Genomic DNA, 18,190 nt, shown 5'->3' with positions numbered 1-18,190 from the left:
CCCAGAGACTCAGCCAGCGACAAGGGTTTGAATAAGCCCCGCCCGGTGGAAGGAGAAAAGACAGCATCGACGACATCGTCGGCCATTTGATTCACTTGGAAAAAACAGCAGGCGACACAAGGCTGTTTTCAAACCAGCGATCTCCGACTGAAGTAAATCTGGCGCTCCGCGAGTCTCGACTAAACGTGCAACTGCGACTGACAGGCGAACTTCGCTTCAAGGAATCGATTGCGTGGCTCCATGGCCAATAATAACTTCTCATTTGTAAAATAACAGTCGCTAAGTCACTAAGTGGCTCCGGGTCACGTCCACTTCCGCCGTCCGTCATAAGGCAGTCACGTCATCACGTGACGTCGGTGCGAAAGGTCAAGACTGAAACCAGGAATCCAAAAGAGATTTTTATTGATCACCTTTATTGAAACATTTGCTTTCGATGCTTTTAATGATGCTTCAATACATTCCGCACTCGACAAGCACGTGATGATGTCGAGGAAAAACACAAGAATATTTCACGTGGCTTGAATGGCAATTCATTTGAAAAAAAAAAAGGTCGATTGACGTCGTTGGCGTGAGTGGATGAAGCCACCGAGCAAACACGAAGATATTTGCAGCCAGTTTAGAAAAGACAAAAAGGCAAAAAGACAAAAGACAAGACAAAGTTGCGCATGCACAATCGGGGCCGGCGGGCAAAAATGAGAGTCGCACCCAAGGAAGGCACTTCCTGCTTTGGCTTTCAGTCGGCCAAGTCGGCCAGCACCACCTCCTTGAGGGAGGCGGTGGGGGCGGGGCTTCCGTCCTCGGCCGCCGTCAGCTCCTCCTGCAGGCGGGCCACGGGTCGCCCCAGACGGTGACCCGTTTCCACCAGGAGGCGCAAGAGAGGCGCTCGGTAGCGCCGCATCCCGTAGCGGCGGACGGGGGGCAGCGCCCGCTGGCCGGCCGCCAGCGCCTCCTGGGGGCCGTCCAGGTCGCGATGGCACACGGCCACGGCGGCCAGCGCGGGCACCGCCCACGTGGCGCTCCGCCTGCCGACGGCAAACAACAGAAAGACAACAGTCGCCGACGGCCATTGGATTGGATTCTTTATCGCCAAAAGTGCAAAAGCGCCAATCGGGAGTTAACATTTGGTTTTTTAGCATTTTTCGTGCTTTTTGTTCTTCTGTGAATGTTTGGAAATGAAATATGGGAAAACTCGCTTCACCCTTTGGAAAGTCTGCTGACCACGACAGAAGCAAAGCAAGTACGTGTTAGTGTTACCTCTGCCAGGGCAAAAGCTTGTCGTGGACGGCGAGGACGACGGCGAGCTGCTCCAGGGCGTCGGCGTAGCGGCCGGCGCGCATCAGGACGCCGGCGCAGGCGCGCTCCTGCTCGGTCAGGAAGCGGGCGAAAAGCGGCGAGTGGCCGCAAACGGCGAAGGCGCCGCTCAGGTAGTCCTGCAGTGCCGGGACCCGGCCGCAGGGGGGCGGGGCCGGTAGCTCCGCCCTCTCCAGCTCCTCCCCAAACTCCGTCTTCAGCTGGCGGTGGAAGCGGGAAAAGTGGGCGTGGCTCCTGCGCACGGTCACGTGATGAGGGCTGAAGGTTCCCGTGCTCAACAGCGCCACCTGAGGATGGTGGACGGAAACCGAATTACAGCACGTCACAAAGGTTGAAACGTGTTGTTAAGCTCTCAAAATGATTGCAATGAGCGTCCGCAAACCTTGAAAAGCTCGAGTCCGAAACAAACATTTTCAGGTGTAATTACGAGGAGGTCGCATACTGCTGACGGCGCCCAGCAGCTTTCAAAATGGCGGCCTTACGCGCCCTTTGAAAAGTGTTGGACTTCAGGATCATCAGGATGATTTCGATTTGGAAATGTGATCACATGTGGTTCAACTACTTTGACAATCTTCCCGCTTTAGGTGAGAGGCGAGCAGCAATCGAAAGGCAGCGATCGAAAGGCAGCGATCGAAAGGCAGCGATCGAAAGGCAGCGATCGAAAGGCAGCAATCCAAAGGCAGCAATCGAAAGGCAGCAAAGGCCTTTGCTCTTGAAAAGGATTCACAAATGCGATCAACGTCACCAGATCAGCCGTCAAATCGGGAGGAGCAGCCAAATTCGCAAACCAGCCTCAGTTTGTGGGACGAGCCAATATCATCAATGTATTAACACTCTCGTGTGTGCGTGTGTCTGACCTCTACATGCGTGTCAAAGGCGTGTTCTTCATCTTGTTGCGCGTCCGTCACGTGGAAAAGAAGTTTGCCTCTCAGACTTTTCTCCGAGTTTTTCATCTCTCGAAACTGTTGCTGAAGTTCCCTGGTGGTCAAACATGATCGTCCCCCTGAGCGCACACACACACGCGCGCGCAGAGTGAGTGTGCGTAAATTTTACCATTGAGTTGAGAATTGAGAATTTTGCTGTCACCCGTCGACTGCTTGCTGGCGTCCATGTCTTTATGACAGAAAATGAAAGAACAATCCTCACTTCCTCTTTTCCCGCGCGTGCGCGTGCGCGTGCGAGGCAGCAAAGCATGAAGGTGGCAAAGTAAAAAGTTAGCTCATTAGCCTGTTAGCTTGCACGACTGATCAACCGCACGCACGTGCAAGCTGTTGAAGCCACAGGGCGGCCATCTTGCCGGTGGCGCTCCCATCTCGCCGGCCAGCGGGCGCGATGTCGCTAAAAAAAAAAAAAAAAGTACGAGTAAAAAATAAAAATGAAATAACAAGTGGACGGTATGTGCTGCTTTGAAGACCCCCTTTTTCTTTTAGCACTCAGTTCCTTAGACCCCAATATTAGATTTGGCAGAGGCATCTTTTGTTGAATTATAGTTATAATTCTTTCATAAAAAAATGATGCAAGTTTCCTCCTGTAAACTTCATTAAGCATATCATTTATACACGTATTTAACCCGTGGGTGTTATTTGTCCATTTTCTGGCTTTTTTCTGTTTTTCATCAAAGAAAAAGCATTTGAAAAAAATACACAAGGGACCTGACATTTTACCAGGATTGTTTAAAAATGTAGAAGTTCAAATTGGCGCCATGCTGTCATTTATAATTATTACCAAACAGGAGGGAGAGATTCACACTAAATTCTTGTAATAATGCCCGATTTTGGCTCATTGACTCCCGTTATAAATCAGTTTTTGATATGCTGTAAACCTGATGTGTCATAATGCATTTTCCGTGATTACTGATGCAATCGCTTCTTTGACGAGTCATAAACATGAAAAATGAGGAATTTGTGTCTTTAGAGTGTTAACACAAAAATCCACTAGGTGGCGCCAAAGGCTAATAAATGAATACAAAATGCATGCATCCAAAATTCTATTGTTATGACTTATGGACTTGTTTGAGCCTCTAAATATGTCATATGAAATATTCAAATTATTATTTTGTTTTGTATATATATATATACAGCATAGTTAGTCTTGCTATTAGCATAATACTGCTATTGTTGCCCATAGGGGGCATTAAAAAAAAAAAAACTATATATATGTAGCTAGCTCTGATGCCACTGAACATTTTGAGCGGTTGAAAGTGAAAAAATATTCATAAATGACTAAGTTATCACAGTTCAAAGGAAATGACAGATTTTGGCAAAAACTACAAGAATTTAATCAAACTATAATAACTTGCAGGGGTTAAGGTAAGTTGTCAAATGTCTGAAGTCTGAGTTGTTTATGTTGAACAAATTGAAGCCATCATAAATCGTGCCGCTTCCACTAAGTACCGTCTCAAATCTTCTCCAATTTCCGTACCGACATCGTATGGGATGTTACGGCGAGAAACGTTTCTTGGGAGGAGTTCGTTCCTGGTCTCGTTGTGTGATGACCAAAGGTCGTGGAGAGTCGCGTGCCACGGAAAAGGTCGACATCTTTCATGGCAGAAGACGGCAGAAAGACGCACGTCAGCCCAACAAAGTTCAACGGATACAAAATGGAAATCCAATTTATTCTTATTGCACGAGTCACAAATACACAACAACAAAATTCCCTTCGCAGTTTCAACCCGTCCGAAGAACATGAAAAAGACAAACGAAGACAAAGCAACAGGAGACAAACGTGTCCAATCGCTTGCCCGAATTCCAAGATGAGAAAATGAGAAGAGCAGCAGAGAAGACAAAACAAAACAAGGCTGGACTTTGAAAGGAGGAAAGAAAGAAAAGAAAACACACATTGGCCAACGTTCAGCAGACAATTGGAGGCTTGCACATGTCGGAGGCGGCGAGGGCGGGGCTAGAGCAGCGGCGGGGTTCGACAATTGGCTGGTGCGTCTGGGCCAGCGTAAGACAACCTTTAGATGTTGCGCAGGGAAATAAGCAAGCAACGTTCACAAGCAGCCGTTTACGAGCAGGCCGACCCACAACGTTTTGGCTCAGCCTTCAGTCTCGGGGGCTTCAATGACACAAACGATTCCTCAACGTGTTCAAGTCGAACTTTCTGTAGTGATTGAGTTGACGGGCAACTCGTTCCGACGCCATCAACGAAGGGCGGCATGTAGTTAGTTACTAGTTAGCGAAGATCAGCGCCGACCAACGCGTTTCTTGGCCAACGTTTGTTGACGTCTTTTCATGTTGTTTTCAGGTTTTTCGTCCGTTGCATCAATGGTCTTTTGTGCGTCCTGATGTGAACGCGTCTTTGTGGGTCCAGATGTGTGCGTGCGGAGGAAGGCCAGCGAGGACAAAGGCGCATTATGGACGTGCGTGCGTGGGTGCGTGCGTGCGTGCGTGCGCGCTCAGCGGATCGTGGCAGAAGACGACGACATGTCGCCACGCGCGGATCCTCTCCTGCTCCTCGTCGTCATGGCGATGACCTTCGTGCATCAAGGTGGGCTTCCCGACTCCTCGCTTTACTAACAACTTTTGGACAGACCAACAAACATCACGTGACATGGCGTCACACGACGTGCTGTCCCGCAGGTGGCGCTCTCCGTTGCTACAAGTGCGCCGACTACACGGGCCGCTGCGAGAACGTCCGCGAGTGCACGGACGAGGACGCCTGCCTCACGCTCAGTGTTCAAGGTCGGCCCCGCCCGCATGACGCGCGCTTCGCTGTGCGTGCATTTGGTGTCGTGATTGCAATGAAGGTATCGGTGCTTGCTATCGTCCGTCCTCGTGCGGCTGTTTTGCAATCACAAACGACAAGAATGGAACATTTCCATTTTCATACAATCGGAAGAAAAAATGCTATCAATGATATGAAATCAACTAGTGGTATCGGTACTTGGTATCGGTGACCACTTAAGAGTTGAGTGCTCGTACCGGTTATCGGTGTGGGAAAGTGCTATCGAACATCCTTGTTTTTTTTTAGCTGATCAGCTTTTGTCTTTTTCTGAAATGTTTTAAAAGTCCAAAGATGTTGTCAAATCCTTTCTTATGACTTTTGTGTTGTAGTCCAAACGTACGCGTGACGTTCGCTAAAGCGCGTTTGTGTTTGTTTAGGCGGCAAGACGGTGCGTCAGTGCATCCGCTACACCGACTGCGACAACTCGCGTCTGTCGCAAATGTTCCCGCCGGCCATGTCGTCCTTCTCGTACCGCTGCTGCAACAACAACCTGTGCAACTCCAGCGGCGCGGTGGGCGTGGCCCCGCCGCCGCCGATGCTGATTGGCTGTCTGCTCAGCGCGCTCGTCTTCTGGCTGTGAGCTCACGTTTGACAATAAATGGACCCCCCCCAAAAAAATCCCGTGTCTGGCTGGAGTCACTTCCGTGTGTGTGTTGTATTTCTGTGTATTTGTGTGTGCGCATGCTGGCCGGCTGTGAGGTGTCACCTCGCACGCACGCACGCACGCACGCACGCACGTTCGGAGACCTCCTGATTGGCAGGAAGTGCCTCACTGGCACGCCCGGCAGCCGCCGACCTCGTGCGGGACGTCGGCCTCCTCCCCGACGGGGTCGTACCAGGGTCGGGAGGCGGCGTCCTCGCAGGCCCGCCCCCCCCTGCGGAAGCCCCCCCTCCCGGCCCGGACCAGGCCCCAGCCCTGCGGCCGCGCGTCGGCGCCGGCCTCCCGGACGCCGCGCGTCTGCTCCAGTTCTTTGGCGCTGAGCGCCGACATGCGCACGGGCAGCGTGTTGCCGAACTTGGAGTAGTCGACGCAGTAGCGTCCGTCCTCCTCGCTGACGATGGACACGAAGCGGCGGCCCCACAGAATCTCGTCGGGCGTGTACGACGTCCTGGCCTGCATGCTGATGCCCGTCGTCTCCACCACACCTGCACGCCACACGGACGCCAACGTCACTTCAAGCCATCCCTGACCCGAATCCTGACTCTGTGTACCCCTAAATCCATTTCCAATATGGAAATGCGTCACAAAAACAATCTTGGTGCTCTTGTTGCTGACTCATTAGCAGTAGTGATAGTAGTAGTAGTCAACTAACTTGTCGAAATAGTAGCATCAGTAGAAGGCTAGCTAGCTAAGTCATGGTAGCATTGATGAAAGCCATTTGGCCACTCATTAGCCTAAGCTAACTTAGCATCCCTGCTAGTCCTTCGCATCGCTAACCGCGTTACAAGCATCCTTTTTAGCACACGTGAACTCACTGAGGGATGCGCTATTAGCTGACGGATGCTCACGTGCCATTTGGCAAGGCAGTTGATTGGATCGATCATAAGTAGGAAGCACCAGCGCTAATGCTAGCCACCGTTAACGGCCTTGGGGGCGCCAGCGGACCTTCCAGGATGACGATGACCTCGATGTCGGCGGCGGCCAGCGAGTGAGCGGACAGGTCGTAGAGCGGACTCCCTCGCTCCAGCGTGTGGCTGACGATGAGCGGCGACACCAGGAAGACGCCGTTGCTCCTCAGCGGGTTCTCCACTTGGATGTCCAGCTGGCTCACCGGGATCACTTCGCCCTCCGACGTCACCGTGCGACGGATCACCTGCCGCAAAACAAAAGGTGAACGCAAAAGCTCACCTTGGCTCGCTTCCCACTAAAAGTCCCTTTGCTGCGTTCAAGTCCCCAAACCGCACAAGCCATCCAGCAGCTACTTGAGCGTTCCGAAACTAGTGGTCAGACCACGTGAGCTCATTAGTATTCCCAAATTAGCCATTAATTAGCAATAAAATAAAGAGCTCGTCACAAGTGTCCAATCCGCACCACGGGTTCTCTGCGGCATGCTGATGTTAGCCAGATGTGGCTGGAGACAATTGGATGAACTTCAAACAATGCAAGTTCATCCATCAGGCCGACTCGAAAGTTTTCCTTTGGACTCCAGTGGTGTTTACAAGCGCGTGAACGCTGAGTGAAAAAGAAGCAAAGAAAGGACTTTGAGCGCCGGGCGACGTCACCTGCAGCTGCACGGTGGCCGAGATGATCATGCTCTTGCGGAGGTCGCCCACCCTGAACATGAAGGTGGGCCGGCCGTTGCGGGGGGCCACCACCGCGTTGCGGGAGAAGATGAGCGTCTCGGCGCGCCGGTTGGCCTGCGCCGTCTTCATGAAGACGCAGCCCAGCATCACCGCGTTGATGATCAGGCCCAGGATGTTCTGCACAATCAGAACCACGATGGCCGCCGGGCACTCTTCCGTCACCATGCGCCCGCCAAAGCCGATGGTCACCTGCACGGAGGGCCCGTGGCGTTGGTCCGAGTGCCATTTCAATCAGTCAATCGATCAATAAAAAGGAAGCTCACGTTTTCCTTCTTGCCGCTTGCATCCCGACATGAGCATTTCTCAGCTAATATAGCATATTTATGAGCTAGCTAGCTTAGCTAGTCAGTAGCATCTCTGAACTCGTTACCAGCGTCCTTTTCAGCACACGTGAACTCACTTAGGGATGCGATATTAACTCATGGGTGCTCACATTTCATTAGGCGAGGCAGTTGATGGATTGTATTTAGCATACTTAGCACCACGTTAGCATAATTGATCAGTAGCCAACACCCATTAACATTCCTGAGCCAATCACCAGAGTCCCAAAAGTAGGCAGTGGCAAATGTGAGCTCAAGACTATTGAAGAGCTCAGCGATGCTAACGACTAGCATCGCGGCAACAGATGCTAATCAATAGCTCTTGGATGCTAGCGACCATCTAAATGTGGGACGAACGAGCGCCACGTTGGCAATTACAGTTCAGGTGGATTGAACCTTTGGCATTTTTGAAACTTATTTCGTTATTAGTTTTTTGGGCTACCTTTTATGTGCAACACATTTGAACGGAATCATGAATTCTTCCTCAAATGTGAACATTTTCATTTTATTCCTGTAAACCTCGGCGTGTTTTTTCTCTCTCTCATCATATTATGAATTTGACGTTTTTGACATGACTTCATTCTGGGAAAATCCAACTTCTGCCGTCAATGTTGCTCGTTCGTGGCCACTTGAGAAGCGCTGATCTTGCGGATGCTGCGTTAGCTCGCGGATGCTAACGATTAGCTTCTAGCGGCTATCACGAGTGCGCCGAGGCACCAACCTGGACTTCGATGGAGAAGAGGAAGGCGGAGGTGAAGGAGTTGATGGCGGTGACACAGGGAACGGCGGTCTCGGCGGTCTCGGCGGTCCCGGCGGTCCCGGCGGTCGCGGCGGTCCCGGCGGTCTCGGCGGTCTCGGTGTGCGGACGCTGGCGGCGAGGCTGGAGATCCCCGTGGGCGAAGGCCAGCAGCCACCAGACCATGGCGAACAGCATCCACGAGCACAGGAAGGCCGAGGTGAAGATCAGGAGCGAGTGCTGCCACTTCAGGTCCACCATGGTGGTGAACACGTCCTGCAGGAAGCGACCCTGCCAAACACAAGCGCGCTGATGGTCGGCGGCTCGGCCCATCTGGTCTCTTCAAAAGGTTCTCGCACCACACGGCATTCCGTTACTGCTTTGAGATACAAGTGGGCCAACTTGTGAGTTCTTTCACAGACGAGCTGTGAGCAAGCGCAATGTTAAACCACGACGCGAGTGCCGGCTGCCAGTAAGTCAACTGGTTTGACGTAAGTCAGCTGTTCAAAAGCAGCCTTCAAACGGTTTAACGCCACTCGTGGCTGAAGTTTACGAAAAGCAAAGTCAAGGACACTTCGTGTATTCAAAGATCGACGCAGCCGCGGCTAGCTGAATGCTAACACACAATTAATGGAGAACACGAATCTTTCCAACTGTGGCTTTGGGTACATATGCATCCATCTGTCTGTCTGTCTGTCCGTGTTATAAAAGCAGCTGTCCTATAAATGCCACTGTACGTTGGTAGAAAAGGCGCTGCTTTCTTCTCATCACATCACTAAACGTTTTGCTGTTTTTTGAACGACAAATGGACGGCATTCAGACATACGAGCGTTTTCAGCAACTTGTATGTCAAAGCACGCATGCAGAAATCAGCCACGTCGATGGATGGAAGTCGAGTAGCGTTGGATGACAGGCGACACATTGCGCCATCTAGCGGAAGGGCACGGAATGCTTTTGCCTGGCCTCTTTTCACGTCGCAGGTGCCCTGGCGCGACGTCGGCTTACGAGCGACCTCGTCCTCCGTGTCCTCCGTGTCCTCCGTGTCCTCCGTGTCCTCCGTGTCCTCCGTGCGTGTGAATTGTGCTCACCTGCTCCCTGATGTTCTTGTGGGCCACGTTGCACGAGCCCGTCTTGGTGATGAAGCGCGCCCGCTGACACCTGGAGCGCTTCCGGTTGGGATGCTTGCGCTCCTCTGCCAGCCGGGTCAGCAGAAAGCCGTCGGGCACCAAGCCCTTCCTGGCCAGCATGCTGACAATGTATTGGTTATCTTTCTGATTATTATTATTATGCGTTCAATAAACGAACGAGTAATGAAAATGACCGCCACAAAATCATGGATGGCACAAAGCGTGAAAAGATGAAGGTCACCACCACAATCAATACCTGCCGAGCTGTCGATCAATGAGGCGATTGTTCAAAGTGATGATGTATTTGAGCTCTCCATCGTTTTGCCGTCCTGATGTTGGGAGGACGACTGATGATTGGTCATGTCAAGACCTACTACCACAACACTTCCGCCACCCTTTAAATGTAAAACATTGCGCTCATGTTGGCTTGTGGTTACTTTTCAAACAGTCGACAATAAAAGCAGACTGAAAATGTAAACAAACTTGAACAGAAAGAAATGTCAGTCATTTGTCAAGGGTTTTCAAGACAAGTGCCGTTCATTTTGGGCTCAATCAACTTACTTTGGAAGGTGGCCAATGTTTGTTCCGGTGTGCTTTAAGGCGACGGGATGCCGCCAGTTTCGCCTTTTCCACAAAAAGGCCAACGGACCGTGAACGCACCACAAGATGGTTGACGACGTGCAGGCCTAGCCGCCATCTTGAAGCGGGAGTCCCCGGCCGTCTTATAAATTCATCAGAACTCGTCAAATTTGTCACCGATTTTGACACGGACTGGTTTGTTTGAAACATCAGATATGCACCTATGATACCAGACGCGTGGTTCCTTTTGTAATCAGGGCTTTAAGAACAATACTATAAAGATAAGAGCATACTATACGAACGACACGGCGAACCTTTAGGTGGCGCTCCAATCAATTTGGTACAGACCCCAACCCTTTTAAATGTGTATTCGTGCCAGGCAAACATGTGATCGATTTGTTGTGTAAATAAATATGGCACGTCAGAGATGGCGAGGAACAATTTGGCTTGTGCGCCAATCCAGTAACGATGGCAGACCATTGGGTGGCGGTAATGCACCGCTCGAGTTTGCGAAGCGCCGTTAAACGTCGAACGAAGGAGAAGAACTTGCGTCCAACTTCTCTGGCTTCTTTTGATTTCTCTTCTTCCACCGGCGTTCAGTCGTCACGTCGAGCAACTTTCACGATGTCGGCCGACTCGGCGAAACTCTCCAAAAATCTTCTGCGCATGAAGGTACGTCACGCCGACGGTTGGCTGCTTGCTTGCTTGCTAGCTAGCTATCTGCTAAAACACGACGCAATGGAGCACATGTAAACTTTTCAATTCCGTGTCACGTGTTGTTGGCAGTTCATGCAGAGAGGGTTGGACGCCGAGACGAAGAAGCAGCTGCAAGAAGACGAGAAGAGGATCATCAGTGACGAGCACTGGTACCTGGACCTGCCCGAACGACGCACGCAAGAGTAAACAACACGCACGCGCACCATCACAATTATAGTTGTCTTCGCTAGGGACGGTCGAGATCGAAAAACGTCATCAGTCGTCACCTGGATGCATTTGTATATTCTCTACTCGCGCACACTTCGACCTGCTGAAAATGATCGCCCCAATATTCCTAATGTTCTGTGCGTTGACTTATTTTGTCTCCATGGCAAAAGCTTCACCTCACTAAGTGTCCAAAAATTGCAATCTAACTTCACCCAAATCATTTGTGCCAAATGAATGTTGACACGTGTGCCAACGTCACCCGGTGCAAATATGAGGATCATGGCCACAAGAATTTCAATTTGACGGACATGAACGTCTTGTCCTCACTACTGCTTAACGTTGATTGATGAGGATAACAAAAGTGTTCTGATCGTTCTAATCATTCCAGAGGTTGAAAGGGCGCGAGTCAGCTGACGATTGTTCACGCCTCACTGAAGCTGAGCACCGTTTAAAGCAGAGGTGGGCAATCTCGGTCCTCGAGGGCCGGAGTCCTGCAGGTTTTGTAGGTTTCTCGCTTCCAACACAAGCTGATTCCAATCAACAGGATCGTTATCAGGCTTATGCAGAGCTTGCTGATGAGCTGATCATATATCAGCTGTGTTGGAGAAGGGAAACATGCAAAACCTGCAGGACTTCGGCCCTCGATGCCCACCTCTGGTTTAAAGGCTTCAGATGGACGGAGAGACAAGATTGTCCCTCATCATTTTTTAAACACACGTGTCTACGGCTTGTTTTTAATCAAGCCGTATGTCTTTCGCTCCAACTGGCATATTGCCCGCATTAAAAAAAGGACGTTTTTTTTGTTGCCATATAAGTATGGAAGCACTTTTCAACAAGCTGAATATAAATCCAAAAGTCAGAAGGAAATAAAAAGTGCCTAATGAAGAAACGCTGAAGGAAAAGTGTGGGAAAAAAGCAAACAAAGCGGTCCAGCCCAAGTTGTGATTTGTGACGGAGCAATTTGCGTTTTCCCCCCGCAAGGAACTTGCTGGTGGAGGAGAAAAGTGTGGCCCCGCTGGAGGGGCTTGTGTACGGCCGAATGTCCTTCCAAGGTTTCAACCCCGAAGTGGAGGTGAGCGAGCCGGCGGCCATGTTGGATGGGGCCCGGCCCCAGCAAGTCCAACGGCCGCTTTTGTTTTTGTGTGCGCAGAGGCTGATGGCGCTGATGAACCCTCAGCTCGCCAGGAAAGCGGACGCCGACGTGGACGGCGGCCGCATGCAAATGGACGTGACGGACGAAGAGATGGCGCTCAGGTGCGGGGATGGCGCTCGCTGTCAATCTCAAGCCGCCTTATGCCCGCTCTCGTATTTGTGAAGGTTGATGTTGTTTTGCAGGTACGAGAGTTTAGTGGGAACCCTGAAGAAGAAATTTGCCCGCAAGCGAGAGCGAAGCGCCATCAAAGACGACGATGGCGACCTCCATGAAAACGTGACGGAGAAAAACGGCAAGAAGAAAATGTTCCTGAAGCCTCGCGATTGACACGCACGGGCGCGAGCTTGTTTTTTTTTGTTTGTTTTTTTTACCAACAATAAGACTTTGAATGAGTTTTGACTTTGTGTTGTCAAAGCGCAAGACATTTTGATACTTTTATTGTTTGCTGACAAGAAGGGGGGGGGGACGACACAAACCCTATTTCGCAAGTGCTGGCTGCAACAAGGGAGGGGGTGGAGTCTATTAAACGGCAGGAAGTATTTTTGTGGCCTTTTGTTTGGGACAAGCGGAATTTGTGAAGGTGAAACGCGACAGGGACGACGACACAAACCGGCCGTGGAATGTTAGCTGGCAAGTCAAGCAAAATTCTTCTTGAGGAAGTTGATGAGTCCGTTGGTGGAGGCGTCATGAGAGGAAACTTGGCCGTCGTGACGCAGCTCAGGTTCGATCTTCTTGGCCAGCTGCTTGCCCAGCTCCACGCTAGCCGGCACACAACAAAAGGGCTCATTTAGCGCCTGATGCTAACTTGGTCCCAGTTGACTTGATGGCGGTCAACTCACCCCCACTGGTCGTAACTGTTGATGCCCCACAAGACGCCTTGGACGAAGATCTTGTGCTCGTACATGGCTGAACGCACACACATCGACATCGTCAATCAAAGGTTGCTTTTTTTCCCCTCCCAATGACGTCCGTCAGATTGTTGTGATGTGAAAGGCGAGCGAAGGCGACTGACCGATGAGCGCTCCCAGCATGAAGGGCGTCAGCTTCTTGAAGACGACGGAGTTGCTGGGCTTGTTTCCTTCAAACACCTTCAAAAGAAAAGCGCAGACGGACGCTCCAGTTCAGCTGGCGAGCGAGCGAGCGAGCGCGTGTGCGTGCGACGAGCGCCACCTTGTGAGGAAGAAGCTTGTCCAGCGCCGGTCCCGACAAGCCGGCGGCCTCCAACTCCTTGCGAGCCTCCGCCGGTGTTTTGCCCCTCATCAGCGCTTCCGTCTGCGCCAGGAAGTTGGCGCACAAGATCTGAAAGCAGACATCTTCATCCTTTCACACGCTCGTCTTCCTCACAAGCGCGACCGGGCAGGTCATGACCCCCCCGCCGCCACCTTTCCCTAAAAATGCTCCCCAAGATTTCTCGTTGGTTTTGCATTCAAAAGCTGCTTGATTGATTGATTGGAAAGGAAATCCTTATTGCAAACATTCCCACATACTTCATATTGATTCGATTGTAACGAGACAAGCGAGCTTATTATTGCGACGGCCTCTCGAAATGGAAGCCATCAGAAGAACGGAAAAATTTATTTCATGCATTGGGAACCAAAAACACCATATTGGGATTTTTCTTTTAAATTGTTGTATCAGTACTTGGTATTAGTGACTACTCGAGTACTGAAAATGATGAGACTCCAAATAGATGATTGGACAAACATTTCAAGTGCAGCTGATTGACATCAATCAAGTCATCCATTGGCAAATCTTTGACGTCTGTTCCAAACTATTTTCATCCTTGACAAATCAATTTGGGATCTTGTTGAATTTCAAAGTTGCCAAACGCGCTTGGGCCCGCCAGGAGATATTTGCCACCGTGCGCAAAAGCGGGCTGACGATTGGTCGCCAACTTTCACATTTTGCGAAAAGTCGATCATCAACATCACGAATGTTGCCGTCTTCAACCTTTTGGTCTTCATGTTTGCGATTTGTCAACTTGTTCTTGCCAAGCGTGACTTGCGCAACATTCGTTTGTCTGACGTGCGCAAAAGTCACGTCAGCTTTTCTGGCGGAACAAAAAGACAGGCCGATAAAGCTGACGTTTGTTTTGTGCCCTTTTTCACCCCGGCTTGAACCGCGCGCACGTCACGGCGCTGACCTTGTGGTGCAGGTTTTCCCTGATCGGGTTTTGCGACTGCGCCGGAATGAGGAAGTCGGCCGGAATCATGCGAGTGCCTGCGGACAAAATCAACACGGTTGAGCCGATAAGCTGGCGCGGCGTCCGCTCCTTTTCATTGCGTGCGTGCGCGACCTTGATGTATGAGCTGGTAGAAGGCGTGCTGGCCGTTGGTTCCCGGCTCGCCCCACACGATGGGCCCCGTGTGGTACTGGACCCGATTTCCTTCCTTGGTGATGGACTTCCCGTTGGACTCCATGTCCCCCTGCCGAGGCCACGCTCACGCTTTTAGTGGCACGCACACACATTGGGCTCACGCGCACGCGCGTACCTGCTGGAAGTAGGCGGCGAAGCGGTGCATGTACTGGTCGTAGGGCAACATGGCGTGCGTCTCGGCCTGGAAGAAATTCACGTACCAAACGCCCAACAGCGCCAGCAACGCCGGAAGGTTCCGCTCCAGGGGGGCGCTCACAAAGTGATTGTCCTGCAACACAAACCGGCGTCAACCTACGACATCGTCGTCGTCGTCGTCATCTTCATCGTCGTCATCACCATCCAGTGGGCGCCGCTCAGAAGCTGCTCGAAGCTGTCGAAGCCTGAAAAAAAGAAGAAGGAGGAAAAAAACACGCGTCACGAGCCGTTAAGAGGATATTCGGACAAAAGCAGGAGCGGCGCCATTGGTTGCCTGTCAGCCAACGTACCGATATGCAGCGCGATGGAAAGGCCGATGGCGGACCAGAGCGAGTAGCGACCTCCCACCCACTGCGGACAACACACGGGTCAAACGACGCACACACGCGCGCACACGCACGGATACATACGTCCCAGAACTCAAACATGTTGGCCGGGTCGATCCCAAATTCTTGCACTTTGACCTACACGACGCAGAAAAAAATGAAGCGCTTGTCATTTGATTGGACACCAATGATGACATCATCGGACTTACGGCGTTGGTGGAGAGAGCCACAAAATGTTTGGCGACGGCGCTTTTCTGCAAAACAACAAACCAGCACAACAATGAGACCACTTTGGCAAAATTCAAATACGACACAAAACATCCAAACGGTGCCAACCAGGTCTGGCGATGCCCACGCATGTGGGCAAGGTGAACCTTTTTGCCTGGATGATCACATGGAAGCAAAACTGGAAGGAACCATTGGCACTTTACGGTCAAACCGACGTGGTTTATTGTGCATTTCGCCACCAGGGGGCAGTAAAAGAAGCGGACGCGACACTCGGAAGCTTTCAGCGAGTTGACCAACGGACGATTTCATTTCGTAGGGAAATGCTTACGTCCTTGGCGGCACGAAGGAACCAATCCCGGGCAGACTCGGCGTTGGTGATGGTCTCCTGCGTGGTGAAGGTCTGCGGGGCGCAAAAATCATCATCATCATCATCATCATCGTCGTCATGATGGATCGCAGCCAGCGGAGCGTTAGCGTTAGCGGCGCCACCTTGGAGGCAACGATGAAGAGGGTCCTCTCCGGGTCCAGCTGAGCCAGCGTTTTGGCCAGATGGGTCCCGTCGATGTTGGAGACAAACCAAACGTTGGGGCCGCCCGCCGAGTAGCTCTTCAACGCCTCCGTCACCATCAGCGGACCCTGAAGGCAACACGCACGTCACGTCACGGCACGTCACGGCCGCTAACGCAAACTTTCACAATAAAGCGTGACGTGAACAGGAAGCCGGCAACTGACCAGGTCGGATCCGCCGATGCCGATGTTGACCACATCCGTCATGCTTTTGCCCGTGAAGCCTTTCCACTCGCCGCTGCGCACTTTCTGTCCACAACACAAGACGGCACGCAATTCAACGCCTTGCACACGCACACGCACGCGCACGCACACGCACCTGCGAGAAGACTTTCATCTTGTCCAGCACGCGGTTGACTTCGGGCATGACGTCTTTGCCGTCCAGCAGGATGGGCACGTTGGAGCGATTGCGCAGGGCCACGTGCAACACGGCGCGGCCCTAAACGCGCACACGCCAGGGAATGAGCGCCACCCGGAGGAGCCGACGGACGGACGGACGGACGGCGCTCACCTCGGTGAAGTTGATCTTGTCCCCATTGAACATGCCGTCCCGGGCCTGCTTCACCCCTCGGGACTCCGCCTGTCGCAGGTCACATGACAGGGCGGCATCAGCCAGACATACGATGGGACACGCCCCTTTTGCGATGCATGCCCACAACAGCGCTAAGCTAGGAGAGGCGACGGCGTGGCTAAAAACGGAACGCACGATTCCCACAAGGCAACTGGCAACACTCAAACCTTTTGGACTGATAACTTACTTGGCAAAAAAGAACAACGAGAAAATGTTGAAGGGATGGCCGCCATGTTGGCATGACACTTAGCCAGGGTTCCACCTCAAGTTGCGAGCAAAAATGGACGAGCTCTTGAAGATGCCTCAAGCAAACGGATTTTTCTCCTTCCTGTCAACTTTGGTTAACAAACATTTCCTTTTGTAAACACGCAAAAGCCAAGTAATGCTTCTGTGCCGTTCAGACACGCGAGCGGCCGCCGAGCGCATGATTGCGCCGACGCCTTCCCTTCCCCCGCTCGCTTGCGACAGGCCTTTTCACAAGACGCCTTGCCAACTTCCTGTTGCCACAAGAAGTTGAAAAGGCAAACGACACGGCGGAGTTTGGGCAGACTGACGGCAAACGTGCGCCCTTTCTTGCCACAACTCAGAATGACTTGAAAAGAATTTGAACGTGCACATTTTTTTCCATCTTCAAGTTCACAAAGTGTGTCAAGAAAATCGGGGGTGACATTCCGGCCCGACACCTTCGGACTGGTCGCCGCCGGCAAATACCGACAAACAAGCCATCCGTTTTTGATTGAAAGGTTACCATGGCGATGAGCATGTCCATGACTTCCTGGGTGATGAGATTCTTGGAGTAGTCCAGCAGGAGGTCGCCGTCTGCCGTCTCCACCTTCACACTGACACACACAATCATTGGTTACATTCTGGATTCCGTTTGAGAAACGGATCCAAGTGGACCGGCACGCCAATCAATGACGTCACGCTGATGGACGTGGCCAATTGGTAAACATGGGAGCGGGCGAGGGGGGTCGCAGGGCGCACGTGCGGTGGGTCACGTTCACCACTCGTGACGTCATCGCTGCTAACAGGTTGACGCAGTCTAGAAGGTTGACGTCGGGAAAGGCCTTATTCAGCATGATTATTGTTTGATTGCATTTGTGGAATTTAAGCGCCGGTGTCCGATAATAGAACCCTTCGTTGCTTGCATTAGCTCAGAGTCTTCCTTAAGCCGGCAAAAGGTTTAAAAGCTCACGTCGTCGCTTGACATTCGCAAGTGTGTCAATCACGCCGTCGAGGAAATATTTATTTATTTGTCTAGTAACTAAAAACGCCGGGAGGCGGCGATGACCTTGTGGCGCACGGCGAGCAGAGTCGAGCCCAGCCAAGGCTACACTTGCTCGAGGCGAGCGTCCACCATTCGGGTCGGCGTCAACGGCGTCGCCCACCTGAAGCGCCGGAAGCGGTCGGGCTCGGCGTCGAACATGTCCCTCATCTTCACACTTCCGCCATGGGCGCGGTGCCAGTCCAGCAGCCGCTGGTAGTTGGGGTCGTCGCTGAGGAGGGACATGATGGCGCACAGGACACGAAGACGACCAGGACCAGAAGATGAACGCGAAGGCTACTCGCCGTTTGCTTGTTGTTCGCTCGGCCGAGGTTCGCTGCAGAGTCGACGCAGAAGCACTCCAAGCGACCAGTGAGGACAGAGTCGACTGGCACCCGCCCCCTCGCGCGCTGGCCAATGAGCAGCAGAGGACCTGCCCGCCTTTCGCGTCCTGACCAATGGAAGGCGGAGATGATGAGAAG

At 52.0% G+C, this 18,190-nt stretch overlaps 5 protein-coding genes across 6 annotated transcripts; 2 read left to right on the top strand and 3 right to left on the bottom strand.

The window, feature by feature from the left end:
- Positions 1-392: 392 nt before the first annotated feature.
- snx20 (sorting nexin 20) lies at positions 393-3,746 on the bottom strand. The gene is made up of 4 exons (XM_077569133.1): positions 2,398-3,746; positions 2,169-2,314; positions 1,255-1,598; positions 393-1,022 (listed from the first exon to the last, which is right to left on the bottom strand). Exons 1-4 carry the CDS (start codon positions 2,420-2,422, stop codon positions 734-736), a joined length of 804 nt encoding a protein of 267 aa, XP_077425259.1. The 5' UTR covers positions 2,423-3,746; the 3' UTR covers positions 393-733.
- Positions 3,747-3,906: 160 nt separating this feature from the next.
- Positions 3,907-10,398, bottom strand: kcnj11l (potassium inwardly rectifying channel subfamily J member 11, like). Its single transcript, XM_077569118.1, has 7 exons — positions 10,086-10,398; positions 9,781-9,919; positions 9,486-9,645; positions 8,383-8,688; positions 7,261-7,530; positions 6,644-6,851; positions 3,907-6,183 (listed from the first exon to the last, which is right to left on the bottom strand). The coding sequence occupies exons 3-7, from the start codon at positions 9,642-9,644 to the stop codon at positions 5,807-5,809; spliced, it is 1,320 nt and encodes a 439-aa protein (XP_077425244.1). The 5' UTR covers position 9,645; positions 9,781-9,919; positions 10,086-10,398; the 3' UTR covers positions 3,907-5,806.
- cd59b (CD59 molecule (CD59 blood group) b) lies at positions 4,667-5,617 on the top strand. Of its 2 annotated transcripts, XM_077569143.1 has the most exons (3): positions 4,676-4,800; positions 4,893-4,994; positions 5,415-5,617. In XM_077569143.1, the coding sequence occupies exons 1-3, from the start codon at positions 4,737-4,739 to the stop codon at positions 5,615-5,617; spliced, it is 369 nt and encodes a 122-aa protein (XP_077425269.1). In that variant the 5' UTR covers positions 4,676-4,736. The 2 variants fall into 2 exon arrangements, with proteins under 2 accessions (XP_077425268.1, XP_077425269.1); XM_077569142.1 differs by having other exon boundaries at positions 4,667-4,994.
- A 9-nt stretch (positions 10,399-10,407) lies between the features above and the next one.
- On the top strand, positions 10,408-12,602 carry mphosph6 (M-phase phosphoprotein 6). Its single transcript, XM_077569141.1, has 5 exons — positions 10,408-10,775; positions 10,890-11,002; positions 12,009-12,099; positions 12,178-12,281; positions 12,363-12,602. Exons 1-5 carry the CDS (start codon positions 10,572-10,574, stop codon positions 12,505-12,507), a joined length of 657 nt encoding a protein of 218 aa, XP_077425267.1. The 5' UTR covers positions 10,408-10,571; the 3' UTR covers positions 12,508-12,602.
- On the bottom strand, positions 12,602-18,103 carry gpia (glucose-6-phosphate isomerase a). The gene is made up of 18 exons (XM_077569108.1): positions 17,833-18,103; positions 17,193-17,283; positions 16,385-16,453; positions 16,193-16,312; positions 16,039-16,122; positions 15,796-15,942; positions 15,635-15,706; positions 15,288-15,332; positions 15,163-15,216; positions 15,043-15,103; positions 14,894-14,937; positions 14,673-14,825; positions 14,477-14,606; positions 14,324-14,400; positions 13,351-13,479; positions 13,193-13,268; positions 13,020-13,086; positions 12,602-12,939 (listed from the first exon to the last, which is right to left on the bottom strand). Exons 1-18 carry the CDS (start codon positions 17,952-17,954, stop codon positions 12,816-12,818), a joined length of 1,665 nt encoding a protein of 554 aa, XP_077425234.1. The 5' UTR covers positions 17,955-18,103; the 3' UTR covers positions 12,602-12,815.
- Between the last annotated feature and the right edge of the window lie 87 nt (positions 18,104-18,190).

Source organism: Vanacampus margaritifer, chromosome 6 (assembly GCF_051991255.1).
Source record: "Vanacampus margaritifer isolate UIUO_Vmar chromosome 6, RoL_Vmar_1.0, whole genome shotgun sequence".
Taxonomy (NCBI): Eukaryota; Metazoa; Chordata; class Actinopteri; order Syngnathiformes; family Syngnathidae; genus Vanacampus; species Vanacampus margaritifer.
This window is presented reverse-complemented; position numbering and strand designations above follow the sequence as displayed.